This window comes from Dryobates pubescens, chromosome 33 (assembly GCF_014839835.1).
Source record: "Dryobates pubescens isolate bDryPub1 chromosome 33, bDryPub1.pri, whole genome shotgun sequence".
Lineage (NCBI taxonomy): Eukaryota > Metazoa > Chordata > Aves > Piciformes > Picidae > Dryobates > Dryobates pubescens.
Window position 1 is genome coordinate 4,145,941 of NC_071644.1, and position 15,113 is coordinate 4,161,053.

Below are 15,113 nucleotides of genomic sequence, written 5' to 3' on the forward strand. Positions count from 1 at the left end.
TTTCACTTCACAGGAGTTGAGAATTAGTTTAACCTTCAGCTTAAAAACACTCCTGTAGGCCTTTATCAAAGGATATTAAAAGGTAGAGTGGGCTCCTTATTTTGAGTCAAGGGTTTACAAAATAACACTTTCAGAAGGCAGGTTCTGTAGTGGTTTCAGGGCAGTTGTGTGCTCGCGTTTTCACTTTCCACAGCCGAGTAGTGCAGAGCTGCTGAACCATCTCCAGGGAGCAGATGTGAAAAGGCGATCTCCTAGTTGCTGTGAATAAAGGTATGTGGGTACACTCCTCCTTCAGCTTGTTGAAGAGACAAATACTGGTATGATGTACAACATTGGAAAAAGCCCACATTAGTTTTATGACTTTAAAATGTCCCATTTTGAAGAGGTTGTCCTGAAGACAAATGATGCAATGATTTCCTCTCCCCTCACCCCTCGCATTTCCAGTGCTAGCAGAATTCCACACTAACAAGCTAACCATATACATTTAATCCAAGTGAGGGGAAAAAATGAAGTTCAGGATTTCCATGTCCAGTGCTGCTCCCTGGACCTACTTTAAAAACAACTCAGGGACAGCCAGAGGCGCAGACTTTGCTAGGTTTGAGTGCTGTATTCAGAGCAGAGCCAGCTATTTGTCTTCTGATATTTTGGAAGTGTCATTGAATGAAGTGAGTCCTCACTGCAATAGTTAACAAAAATCATTATTTTTATTAAAATGGAGGCTGAACCATCAGTGCAACACCAGATGTGCATTTAGCTGTACCAGTGATTGAAGGACAAAGCCCAGGAACCAACCCTAAACAGTGCATCCTAAAGACAGAGTTAAAGCTCCAAATGACTTTAACAGCTGCAGCTTACTCTTATGTCATTTGTTAAACTTTATCTACATTCCTGCACCATGAAAATCAGCTTTCTCAAGGATAAAAGAGAGGATGGCTAGTTTCAGGTAGTGCAGTAAGACTCAGTATAGCTCCTTTAATGTCTTTACACAGTAAACAGACTTGTATTTATACCAACACCCTGGTCTGTACTCTCTTATTTACATGAACACTTGTACATATATACAGGTTAGCAAAATACAGGACTTCTCCCAGAACCAAGTAAGTGCATTTCAGCTAGACCTTTGTTACACAGCTAGTACCTTAAAAAAACCAAACCCCACTCCCTTGTTTTCCTATGCACAATGATTCCACTTAGCTAAATCCTACAGTGGTTAATTCCCTTCCCTTGTGGTAGTTCCTCCAGTCACAGAATACCATCAGCTCCCGACTTGACGCAGTCCACTCTGGCAGTAAGGAAGAGGTTTCAAGAGTCCAGCTCCAATTGTTCTTGGTTTTCACTGAGTCTTAACATCAGCTGTTGTTCATAATAAAGGCTCTTTGCATAGTTTATTTCTTGAGATAGCTTTACTGCAATCACTTCAGATTTCACTTTCACCTGCAGAAAGGAAGGTGAGTTTTCTTAATGCAGAATCTATTTATGGTTTTTACTTCACTAACTGAAGGGAACAGAAATGTTTCAGGGGAGACGCCTCAGTGCTGAGACTGAAGCAGGGAAGAACTGACAGAGGGAGAGACAGGTAAAACAGGGTTAGGTGTTTTGGGATGAAAGCAGAAACATCTTGCAGTATTTAAAGTTATCTCCTTTGCTTCCCCTTCTACCTTTTATCTGGCTTGTCTGTTTGGAATGTAAACTGACTTGGGTCAGAGGTGAGCTTGTAACCTTGCCTGTAAAACAGGACCCTGAGTAACTACTGCAATGAAGCAAAAAGCTCCTGTAATGGCTTTTAGAAGTGAGAGTTCTGATTAACTTGCTTGCATTGACATAAACACTCCTTCCAAGCTCAGATGCTCCGCAGTACAGAAGTACAAGGGACAGGAGAAGAGTAAAGAGACAGCAAAGTACCTAAGTTTCATGCATGCATTGCAAAGTTAAAAGCCTTTCTCAATACACATTCCCTACTAAAACTTCTCTGTCTGCAGGAGTATTTGAGATTCTGCCTTCAGCTTTTCTGAGGTGTTTAGGGAGCCAGTTCTACTGTCACCTAAACCAGTTGGGCAGCAGCTATTGTCACTACTGACAAAGTTCTCATGGTTATGTAGCACAGGATAAAACACTAATTACTACAAACACTTCCAGCACAAAGGGAAAAGAAACCTTGCATGAATGAAACAACAGGTGCTAGATCCTTACCATTGGTCGTTGTTGGGATGGGCCTGGCATTGCTACACCACTACTCGTGTTCACAGCTTTCTTGGTCAGCTGTATATACACCTCCCCGTGGTCTTTTGAAACGAGGCAGTGGTAGAGATCATCATACTTGACTTCCAGGAAGATGGCCTCACGGTCTGTGTTGTCACCACTCTTCAGAAAGTAAACAGCTTTAGATGAAATGAGAACACAGTAGCTGTCTATGTTCTCCACTGCTATGAAGCTGCAGAAAAGAAAGGAGAAATTATAAACTTGAAGCTAAAAATAGTAAACTAGCAAATGTCTTCACCTCTTATGAGTGACCTTTAGAAGCCTTTTCAAAAGGGAATGGTGTAACATGTACAATTCATCTGTATTCAATTTAAAATGGTCTAGAATTAAATTTGAGGAAGTACTCTCTTGCCCAGTTAAAGATGGTGCTGTAAATCACATTAGTGCTTGAATGCCCTGACTCCTGGCATTGGACATGTGAAAATGTCCTTTACCAAAGCTTAAAATAGTAATTTCCTTGCACTGGAGGACTGCAAGTCCTAGTACTGAAGTTCAGTTCAGTTCCATTGCTGGTACCTGGAAGGTTTGCAGACATTTATGACAGAAGCATTATCCTTCTGAACATTGTAAACCTGCTGGGCTTCCTTTTACCACACACCTCCCCTGCCTTTGAAACAAAAAACAAGTTTAACCCACTGCCTGGATCAGTAGCTAGAAAAGAGAAATTAGCTGTTTAACACTGGGGTGAAAGGTTAAGCAGCAAGCAGGTCTCCCCAGAGAGATTAGTCTGAGTGATGAATAGTAGAGGTAGAAAGAGTGAGGGAAGAATACTGGGAATTGTGATGGCTGAAGCGGTTGATATGTAAAAAAAATAGCAGTAAGGACTGCAAAATGGAAAGTAACCACACAACTGCCTCTCCCCCACTACTGATTTACTGCTGAAATGAACCTCATTAGTGGTTTTTTTTAAATGCTGAAGTCTTCAGAAAATAAACATGAAATCATAACTGAGTGCTAAAGAGAGCAATAATGCTTTGGCAGCAACTCTGTATAACCAGGATTCTCAGGCTGTCAGGTAGGTTCAGAATCATTGTGTTCTGGGCTGTTGCTTACAGAAATCTGGCTGCTGTCATCTTGAGACATTCAGCAGAGTACTCCACTGTCCCTGCAGTCAGTGAAGATGGTCCCTGCTAAGTTTTGGTAGATCAGAAAGGATCCAAACTGCTCTCGGCTCTACCAGCTAACCCTTTGCACAATCCTCTGAGCTATATCCAAATAAACCATAGCTATAAATGGAAATTTAATAGCCAAAAGTATTTCAAGAGGTCACATCACTGTTTCTTTTCATGGTATAAAAGTATAATTCCAGTAGTTTTCTGGTGTAGTCCTCTGCACTGAAATGGTCTTTTTCCTGCCTGGTGCCTCCCAGCCCTGCCAGCTCACCAGTGCCCTGCTTCCTGGAGTTAACAACTTCCATTGTCATTGACCTGCTGAGAAGAGCACAGCCATTCCAATAAAACAAGAAAGCTGTAATGTGCTTTGTCCAGCTCTAACCTTGGATGGAACTATGGGCTGGGATAATTGAATTGTGTTCCTTGAAGTAAAACCAAAGCCGACAAAAACATCTACTTTAGCTGACAAAAATCTTAGGTGAAAGACAATGTTCCCACCCTTCCTGGAACTAGCAATTGCTCATCAGAGTTCAAACACTTTGGGGTGAGCTTTTGTCTTTGAAGTGACTTAAGTAGGCTGGGAAAGGGTATTTTTACAGTGTCATAGAAAAGCTACATTCTGTGCAACATTACAGCCTGGGGAAGGACCCTCTTGTTCTGTGGGACAGACACACAGAAGCAAGCACAGACTGCTACAGACAGCCTAGCTCTGAGTTGGGTCAGATTTCCCCTACAAGTGGAACCAGGGGAACCTTGCTGGCACACTGGCTTGCTTTGCTTCCTTTCCAGCAAGGAAGGAAGATGAAAAGGTTATTATCAGAACCCCCTAGCACACATCCCTGTCCTTAGAAGGTTTTGTATCCCCACCCAGGCAGAACAGCTGTTCTGATAGATGGTATCACAGCCCCACCATACAGGGGTGTCTGTGGAGAGAGCTAAAGTACTAAAAGCTGCTATAAAGTTCCGTGGGTTTCTGGTTTCTCCCCAAGAGCACCACATTATCTATCTCATTTTCCATACAGAATTTGTGATGGTGTCATGTATACATTTTGAGGAAGGGAAAGGAGGTCAGTGACTTCATGGTGAAGCACAGAAACATTAGCTAATTTGTAGTCCAAGCTCTACATTTTGTTCTAAGTTTGAGTCATGCATCATTACCCATTTTCTCTTGCCAACTGTTCCTTTCTTCTGTGTCTAAGATCTCAAAATGGGTATTTAACCTTGTGAGAGACTACTTCAAGGTACTACTTTTTTTTTTTTTAACTTCTACACTATTAAAAAGATCTCAAATTAATAAAATGAAAAATTAAATGAAACGTGATCCAATAGAACAAAGCAGAAGCAAGCAGATCTCTGGAGAATTTGTGGGGTTTTTAACAACATCAGGAAGTAATTACACAATATTTTCCAGAAGTGAAACAGTGAGCCTAAGTGGAAAAAAATGTGGAAACATTTAGTTAGAACAGTAGAGCAAGGTATTAAACCCCCTTTTATGGATTTAACTCTGAAGGAAAATATGCAAATAATCAGGTCTTTAAATGTGGTTCTGATTATGATAGGAGGATAAAAGTCAGAGGCATAATTTTGTACTTCTTTTCCATGACAAGAAACACTGTTTCCTTGTTGAATGATGTTCTTAATGGTTAAAATCCCAGTGAATGAACAGTGTGACTCGATGACAAAAGCTCACTGATCTGCTCACGGGGTACAACTGCTAAAAGCTGACAGTTTTTTTGGTCACAAATTGCTCCCTTTCAATTCTCCCTCCCTAAGAGCCAGACTGTGTATGCATAAACACTCTTAAATGAGATGGAAACAAGGTAACAAGAGTGTAAGATCCCAGGGCCACAAGCAAGTGGCAGATTACAAGGTCTCCCTCCCAAGCAGCTGAAGGTAAAGGCACAAGGCTGTGGGAACACCCAGTGGCACCTGCAGGACATCTGAGGACAGGTCACCGGGTGCTCATGCTGGGGTGGTGATCCGTACTGAGAGACGGCAGAATGCGTGTGCCTGTGTGCGCAAAGCAGCTTCGCTTCCTCGTCCCAAAGATGTGCAGCAACAGCACTGCTTCAAGTACTTACAACTCATCCTGGATGTTGTCGGTCAGCTTGAAGAGCTGTTCTTGTCCTTCTGCTTGACTTTCTGAGTAGCAGGGCAAGAGCCCTTGAGGTCCTCTGCAGCAGCGTGGCTTCCTCACTCTCTCTGCTTGTGTCCTACATGCAAGACAGATGCAGAAAAAGAACTTAGCACACCAGCATTACTTTTCCTTCCACTGAAACCTGGCAGCACACCACCTTTTGTTTATTTAGAAAAGCAAAACATGACAGAGCCTTTAAAAATACAGTGTCTTGACAGAGACAGCACAGAGATTTCTGGAGTCATGTGGTTTTACATTCCAAAGAAACACCTCACAGTTTTCTTCTACAATTGAGGGGCAATGTGCTAAGTGAAAAGGAAGAGGGAACCTACACCTCATACACTGTCTGCAGATTTGGGGATCCATTTACCACCAGAGCATGACTGATTTGACTTTCTTCACACTTTTGTACAGAAAATAAGAGTGCATCAACCTAGATGGAACTCACATTGATGGACAGTGTCAGTAGCTTGAAAATGGAAGGGCTACAGAAATAAGAGCATGCAGTCAAGACAAAAGAAGCCTTCACAGCAGGGTCCAGCATACTTTACTTTTCTTGAGCATCTATTAAAAAATGACAGCAATAAAGGAGACACAGACACATGTGTGGCCTCACACACATCAGAGGTTGATACTGGCCCCAGTGCTAAAGAACTGCAGGTTCCTCCTTCAGTACTATTTTGTTAAAAAATAATACTCTGAATTCTTTCAAGCTTTTGGAATGTCCTGGCCATGAAGAATTACGTTCCAGGCTGCCTGGCCCTGCTTTATTCTCTGTCATTTCCCCACAGCATCACTCTGGGTCTGCTGCGTGCTTCTTCGTAGCTCTTTCAGGCTGCTGCCATTACTTTCCAAGCCAAATGCACAATTTTTGATCAGTGCTCTCTACTTCCCATCTTGGTTCTCTGCAAAGATCCCATACAAGGAACTGCTTTGACCCTTTTTGATCATGACAAGAGAAAATACAACACCCAACAAGGCATTCTCTTTGTAAGCTGCTTGGCAATAGCACACAGGAGTACTCCCCTTCTAAGCTTTGCCCTCTGCAGATGCTTTCTCTGGAGCCTTGTTCCTGTTACCTTTTCCTTCCAGCAGTCCTGTCCCATACTGCAAACTCATGCACCCTTTTGAAATCTCCTTTCCTTTGAGTTTGTCACACCCTTGCCTTTTAACAGTGACAGACACTTTTTTGGTCCTTACTTGGCTGCAGTAAATGTTACAGGAAGTCTCTTATATGTCATTGCTGACTTAATATCCTCTTTGCTGCTCTCCACTGGGTCACTGGCCTCTTTGGTGTGCTTCAGGTATCCTTGCTGTGTCTGCTATCAAGAAGGTATTTTGCAGACAAGGTGTAGAAGCCAAAGCTGCAGGGTTTCCAGCACAGCAGACACCAACACCAGCCAGCTGGTATTTTTAATAAGGTGATGACTACCTGCTACATCCTGATTTTGTTAATCAGCCCTGCATCCCTGACCTGCCTAACAAATTACAGTGGCTCAGAAGTACTGCTTATTACTGATCCCCTTGGAGAGAAACTTCGGAGAGACACTAGCTCTTGACTTCAGCGGAGCTATGTTTATGCTAGGAGGGAGTCAGTTTGTCAGCAGGGAGGATGAAATGAGAAGTGGAAATTCACCAACTAAAAGAATGCAAAACACAGCAAGGGCTTAAGAAACCATAACAAATGTGGTCATTAATAGTGCCAGTAAAATGCTGTCAGTCAAATTTTCAGTTTTCCCTCTGCTTTACCTGTCCTGCTGCACTGCTTTTGGTTAGACCTTCAGTAGTTAATTAGTGTTATGCATCCAAGCTAAAAAATATGCCAGCATAAAAACTGTAATTTGCTGCATAAAGGCACTCAGTTCTGGCATCTGCAAAAAGTGCAATGTCCTAGAACTGCCTTCTTCCTCCAGTAGCATTCTGATCAGAGTAGCCTGAACACTGGATAAATAGATGATTAAATAAATAGCTGAACACTGGACAAATATAAATAAAAGCTGAACACTAGCTAAACAGATGGTTTCTACAACCTTCTGTATCTGTGTATTCCACTGAGTAGCAGCTGTGTGCTGGTTCAAACATTGCTATTAAGCACTGTAACTGCGGAGCAGATCATCTCTCTTGCCTCTTAGGCACATAAGGAGGATTCACCTGTGCAGGGTACAGTTACACAGTTACACAACAGCATTGTTGTCCTTCTGAACCTGCCCCAGAGGTAACAGTGAGTGCCTGTTTTTACCTATTAGCTTCTTACAAAGTAGTCAACAAAAGTACTCCTTTGCCTTCACGAGAGCTGAAACGCTGAGGCAAAGTCCTAAAGGGTTCCAGCCACTGCCATTCAATTCTTGCTGCTTGTCCTACTTCCTAGCTGCCAAAAGCAGTGAAATGGCAGAATTTCATTTACCCGAGAGGCCTCCATTGGCTGTTAAACCCCTACAGCACTTGTAGCTTCTATTGACAAGTGTAAATAGTAAACCTCTGAAGCATAATGAGTTTCTTAACTAGTGGCCAGTCAATAGCTTTTACTGGTAAGCATTCAGGACAGATAGATACCATCCACATGGGAGCAAGCAGCAATGCTGCATTATTGCTTTCACATTAACCATCTTTCAGATAAGCATCCAACTGTGCTATTTCCTCTAACAGCACTCTGAGAAGGGGTAGCTATAGCACTGCAAGCAAGACTGCTGTGTAAAGATGAAAGAACAGGGCCTTCTGATTAGACCTGCCCCATAGAGCAGAGAACATGGGTGAGCACTGGTTTCCAGTGTCTGGGTCAGAGGCACGTCAGTACCTGCAGAAGTACGGGGCACCACAGGGACTTTCTGGAAGGCTTGGCAGTTGCCGAGCTGAGGGTTTGCTTGTCTTTGTTTCTAGGCTGTGTTTTTGTTTTTAAATGGAAACACTTAAGAGTGCCATGCTTGCTGTCCCCATGCTCTTCCTCCATGCTAAAATGTTGATCCTAGTGATAAAAGATAATTCTCAATTAAGTGGTAAGGTCAGCTCCTTTTCAACTAAGTGCCACTAGTGCTAGCATAAATCACACTGGTTTAGTCCCTCAGCCCCTGGCAAACTGGTGTGTTTGGTCTGGACAGCTAAAAACATTCCACAGTAGAACACATTTTTAGATTTTTTTTTTCATCCAGGACTGTGTTCTCCTGTCTCCAGTTAGGTTCTGTAAATAACAAGCAACACTGATGAAACACAAAAAGCTGAGGATTTGTAAAGCAGGATGAACGGTGGTGTGCCCACATCTGTGTTACATTAAACATGCACTCAACAGCTCTGCTGATTCCTTTTTAATAAGCACACAAAGGCAATACAAGACAGAAATGCCCTCACGTCTACTGGTCACAGCAGGGAAGAGTGCTGCTGAATGAAGACACAAAGAGATTGGAAATAGTGTCAGAAGGTTGAGGCACAGACTCCGGTTCCTCACTGTTCAGGCAAAGCTGAACACTGCAGAGCCTCACTTCAGATGACTGTGCGCACACTAAAACCAGTGAGCAGTGTTAATTGCTTGGCTTTTGCTTGACAGTTCACAGAATTCCTGTGATTCAGTTGGCCAGTTTAAAGCCAGAGGTTTTGTCACCAGAGCCATTGATGTACAGAAGTCGTTCAGGGACTGCTGGTGATAATTATTTACCAACTTGGCCAAGAGACACCATGTTTTACAGAATGACTTATCCTGTCCCTTCACCTTCACCCCACTGGGTACCCTTGGAGGTGTGCACTGCCAGGTACACAGATCTGATTCTCGCTGAGGTGCATCAGTATCCAGTGGCTTTGAGAACAGTAACCATTACATAGCTTTGAGCCTTTAGGACCTAAAACATTTCCTTGACAATGACCTAGACTGCTTTGACAAAAACATTAACTAAACTCAGAAGGTATCAAACTTCGACAGTCTGAAAACAAAACACTGCGCTTCTGCTTTTAGAGACAAATCTACCTCTTTCTGTTTCCTCACTATCACACCCAGAGTAATCATTCAGAATAAAAACAACTTTAGGAAGTGTAGCAATTTCTCCCCAGAGAAAAGCAGCAGCAAGGACAGACTGTGACTGATAAAGGCCCTAAAGCTATTACTTAATGGAAGAGGCTCTTCACAGACACTTCACCCTGCCTGCCACCAGACCCCCAAGTCCAGTCTAGCTGGCAAACACCAGTGAGCAAGTAGTCAGCCTCCTAAGCCCTCCACAGAGATCTCTGGCCACAAGACTCTCCCCCTACACACCAGTAATAATTTCCTTCAGCTAGACCCAGTTCTTTCTGCCAGAACTTCCATCAACTGTCATCAACATGTTGCATTCATAAAGGTGTTCCAGTTTAACAGCCTCATCATTCCAACCTGTTTAAAACAGTAACTCGCTGGTTCTGGTATAGCTCACATTCTGTCAGTGTTTCCATTGTAAACTTGTTTTTTCAGGTTTACATAAAACTTATTGATCAAAGCCTGCTCTGGGCTGTAACTTGGCATACAGACTTTCAGCCTGGGAACAATTTTTTTATCCCCTTGAAATAATGATAAAACAACCTTAGTTCAAACAAAGGCAAATTGGCAGGTAATGTAAGCCTATGAAACAATTCAATTGCTGCCTGTATTTTGAAGAAACAACATCAAACCTGTTAGTTGGCTCTGGAAAAAGCCTGGTTCATAAATACAGGGAGTGCTTTGTCTAAGGAGGCTTTAGTGCCTTTCAGACATTAAGACATGATTTGATCTGATAAAGGAGGAACAGCTTTACTACTTCCATCACATTTAGATGGATATTAGGGAAAATTCCTGCACTGAATGAGTGGTTAAGCCCTGGAACAGGCTGCCCAGGGAAGTGGTGGGATCACCGTTCCTGGAAGTGTTCAAAAACGGAGTAGATGAGGCGCTTAGGGACATGGTTTAGCGGTGGATTTGGCAGTGTTAGGTTAATGGTTGGACTCAATGGTTTTGGAGGTCTTTTCCAACCTGAATAATTCTGTAAAATACACGACAGCTGGAAGACCTGCTACCAGTGCTCCAGTTCAGCCCTGACTGCAAGTGTCATCATCCCATGGGGATAAATTCAGAAAAGAGCAGAGGCAGTACTTGTCTCTCAGTCATGCAGTGTAAAGCACGCTCAGAAGTGGCAGAATCAATGGTCTGTAAGCAATGTAAACCCTGAAAATTCACCTCAAAGTTCAGCCATGACAGCCACCCCCTCCAGCAGCAGCAGCCATACCTCAGGATCATCAGGGTGACAGATGAAAACAAACCTGAGCCATTTCTGTTACCCATCTGTGTTTCATACCACATCTTTGGCAAATACTTAAAATCCACTCTTTCCACAATTCTCTCCTTACTGATTTTGTTTCAAGTGCTAAACCCTTGCAATAGGCAGGAATGTCCCCTGCAGCTCCCGAGCAGGAGGAGACAGACAGCATTATTTTTATGTGTGCCTGAGAACGTTAAATGGCTTGGGCCTGGGTTCAGACAAACCTCTGGCAGTCTGGATTGCACGTTCTGCTGTGACTCTGCTGGCAGACAGCAGTGCTCTATTTCAAAGGGTAAGTGCAGTTGCCTCCTTCCCAGTGTTGGACTTTGGGGCTGCAGTTCCCAACAGGCAGATGGTTTCTGGAAGAGATGAGGCCTGAACCCAGAGATCTGGCAGGGCTCTGTGCTGGAATTCACTCACCAGTTCAGACACTGATGCTTTTAAGGTGTGTTCCAAGGCACAGGCAGTGCAGTCAGCCCCAGTGCTAGATTTGGCATTAGAATGTCTCAGTTAGATGCAAGAATGTGTAAAATCATGAGCCAGACAGCTCCCTGCTGACTACATATCTGAGGAAGCTTATATGCACCGTTTATTCCAGCAAATGCATGGAATATATTGTGCTTGTTAAAAGCGTTCCCCAAATGCTAGTTTCAGGCAGAAACATGCAAATAAACGGTGCCTAGGGTTAAAACCTCCCACTTACAGTCAAATCCCTCCTCTTCTGAGGGATCTACCAGCTCAGATGCTGAAGACCTTTATCCGACCCAACATACTAATAGGAGTACTACAGCATGCTGAAGAAGCAACTGTTTATCATTCAGGCTGTTCCTGCCAACTCCTCAGAGATGTACTCTTCTCCCCCCTGCCCCATCCCCTTTTGTATATCAGATCAAAACAAAACTGAAGACTACTCATTGGGTTTATGATTGCATACAACCTGTCCAGGCTCCAAGTTCAAAAGGAAGTAAGAAGAGCTTAATAAGACATCAAGAATCACTTTCAACTCAGCAGAGCAGCAGATGTACCCATCCAAACAGCACACGCTTACGACATCTGCAATGACATCTGTCTTACAAGCCTCCAGTCTGGGTAAGGGGGGGGGTGTGTGCCTGTTTACTAGACACCAATCACACTCTGCACCAAGCAGTAGTCACCTGCTCCACTTCTGACTGCAGTAGCTGTGCAGCAAACCAACACTGTCTCAAGCACTTTGATAGCACCAACCTTAAGGAGTGAACACCTCAGTTTCCAGTCTCCCTTACTGATCAGAGTGATGACCAGAGCAGTCACCTTAGTTTCCTGTCTCACACGTGTTGAAAAATGCTCAAATTCACCTTCTCAGTGTAAAAACTCTTAGCAGGGATTGGTGGCAAGCACCTATCTGAAAGACATGAACTGAATGTGCCTTAGTCAAGGTTAAAGAGCCCAGGGCCATAATGTTTCTGTGCCTTGATGCACAGAGTGAGGTCTTAAAAGTTCTGAACAGTCTGCTGACAGGCAGGGCTGGGTAGCAGACAAAGCATTTGTCTTATTTGTGTGCTCAGGTTTGCAAGAGTCCCATCAAAACCCATCCATGCTGGCCAAGCAACACCCCTGTGTTGTAAATGCAAACACAGTCACTGAGTGCAACAGAAATGTTTCTGACTGTGCTCCTGCCTTTCTAGGAAAGCAAATCCATTTTGGGAAAGAAAGCAAACCAGAGGCCCCTGCCCAGCACCAGGACATTAGCTGCTAGGTGTGTGTGAAGAGCTGTGTGACACGAACTCAGATGTGCTTTCCCTTCAGACCCTCCTTGGTACGATTTCAGTTGATACAGCCAGGCCTGCAAGAGGCATGGCAAAGTCCTCTAGCACAGACTTCACCTAGGGAAAAGGTACTCACGAAATTTGCTTTGATTTTTAAAGTTAGCAGTTGCAAGAGCAAGTCAACTCAACTGGCTGTGCTTGGAGAACTGATAAAGAGCGTTCCACATGTTAACAGCAGTATTAGGTGGAAAAATTATCTATAAAAATACCAGCCACATGCTGAATGAGGTGACATCGAGGCAGTAAATAGCTCCATCTGCACGAAAGAGTTTGTAGAGCAATCCGGAACACATCTCCGAACAAACAGGCTCTGTGGATAAAGTAGCACTGAACAAAAAAAAAGTGGGTTGGGTTTTGTTTTGTAAGGGGTGGGTGGGGGGTACAAAAATAAATAAATAATCAGTTTGGCATCTTTTTCTCAGGTCACTTTATAAAGCTGCTGCACATCAGGAATCAGACACACAGGGGGATTTCTCTTCTTTATCCCAAGTAAAGCAAGCTGAAGGTTTACATTTTTAATAGCAATGTGCCTATTTCTGAATGGCAGCAGTATATATTACATGCAGTGTGAGAGGGTTAAACAGGACAGCCTCAACTCTTTATAAACTTTTGCCCTCTGGATATGTACTCATTGGCTGCTGTACAAGACTTGAGCTGTATTACACGCCTTAACGATATGGTTCAACTGTCGGTCAGGCTCAGGGCCTGGCAATAGGCCAGACCGCAATCAATGGGACACAAACCTCCCCCTTTCAGATCATCACGCAGGCTCATATTATCTCCTTTTTGTCGTGCTGGTTAAATTTATGGAGCAGAACCCCGAAGCTGCATTCCTTGGCTTGGGCCGGCCCACGCGGGCCTCCCTTTGTTTGGTACTGTAAGCGAGGCGTGCTTTGGAGGATTGCAGGGTTGTTAGTTCAGGCACTGACTGTTTGCTCATGACTGAAATGAAAAGAGTTCAGTGGAAGGGCAAAAGGACAGCACAAGTGTAAAACCCCATCCCAGCAGGCCCTGGGCTCTCATCTACAGCCTCTGGACTAGGACTGAACAGAAAACCTCACCCTTAATGATAAAGGAAAACCGTCTACTAACAGGTAAACAGCCTAGCAGGACCTCAGCACATACCCTGCCCCAAGGTCCTTTGCTTTCAAGTAAGCCTGTAATTACTACATAAATATGAACCTCATCTGGCTTCCAATCCTGCTCAGCAGTGGTGTTAGTTTTAAAGCAGTGCTGTGTGTCTGAATTTGAAAACAGAACATGTCATTGCAAACAGCACAACCTGTCCAGCCACTACCCTTTTAAACATGTGCAGTAACCTCAGAGAACCTGATCCATGATATTTGTGCTTGAATGGAGGATGTAGCAAGGAATTCTAGTAAAACACAAGAGTACTGGAAATAGAGTATTTTGTGTGCAATAAGCATTTCCTGCAGTTTTATATTTGGTCTCAGAATAGAAGAAAATCTACCTTTGGGTATGCTCAGACACTCTCTACTCAAAGATTTATTACATGCTAATTAAAAGCCACTTCTTGATACAGGTCACAAAACTAAGGAGGTAAAGAAACTTCTAATGTGGTCTCAAGGCAAAATCATCTGGAGTGAGAGCACATGGGAAGACACCTGAAAAGACACAAATACCTAACAACACACCAGGAATCTTGCTGATGATGCAGGAAACGGAAGGTACTGTGTGCTCATGCCTCAGCACAAAACACCTACACTTACCTTCATCACTACTCACACCAGTAAAACTTATTCCCAGAAGCTCCCCTAGACCTGCTGTACCAGACTTCACCCCTTTGGCACCACAAGCAGATGTTTCAGCACATGAGGTCACACAGCCACTGCACTGGCAAGCAGCTCACCCCATTTGTGCTTTAGGAATAAGTAAATAAACAAAATGCTCTATTCCTGTTGCACTACACCAGTTTCATCTCTCCTGCTATTTTTATGAACTGAAAATACCAGTAAGAGGGCCAAAAGATATTAGAAAACCCACAGAATGCGTATTAAAGTTGTTTCAGTTCTGGGGATCAAGTCTGACTGGTTTAATGCTGTCTGATGATCAGTCCTGGTACATTCCAGCAGACACGTCTGTTTTGAATAAAGCTTTTGTTCCCTTCTGGAGCTCATACGTCTCAACTTATCCCACCTCGTCCTAAGCAAGTAGATTTGTGAATGGAAATCGTGGACACTTTATTGCCTGGTCTTTGGTGACTTTTTAGATTGTTCTGCTGTGGCTAATGCATGAACATAGTTTTTCAAAGTCTCTCCAATTCAGTCCTCGGAGGTAGCACTGCGGAGCAGTTCAGTCTGCAGCTCTGTGATTGATCCAGCCCAAGAAAACTGTTACATGGAAACAACAGCATCATTCAGCAGAGTGCTTTCTGAATGAGGAAGGGTCAGAGAAACATACCACTGCCAGAAAACAGGACTCCTGCACCACACTGAAAGCTGTGCCTTTTGCTTTTTCGCCTTCATGTCCAAAAGCTTTTGCTGAAACAGATGAGACAAAAGTAGGCAGGCTCCAGAAGAACAGCTATTGC

General features: G+C 43.5%; 1 protein-coding gene across 1 annotated transcript in view; it reads right to left on the reverse strand.

The window, feature by feature from the left end:
* Nucleotides 1-1,278: 1,278 nt before the first annotated feature.
* The window catches only part of VPS13D (vacuolar protein sorting 13 homolog D), a 96,461-nt gene continuing 82,626 nt past the window's right edge, over nucleotides 1,279-15,113 (reverse strand). Inside the window, exons 68-70 of the mRNA XM_054175784.1 lie at nucleotides 5,453-5,584; nucleotides 2,191-2,431; nucleotides 1,279-1,434 (exon numbers count right to left, since the gene is read on the reverse strand). Coding sequence (XP_054031759.1) covers nucleotides 1,303-1,434; nucleotides 2,191-2,431; nucleotides 5,453-5,584 — 505 coding nt within the window. The 3' untranslated portion in view covers nucleotides 1,279-1,302. The remainder of the gene's footprint in view (nucleotides 1,435-2,190; nucleotides 2,432-5,452; nucleotides 5,585-15,113) is intronic.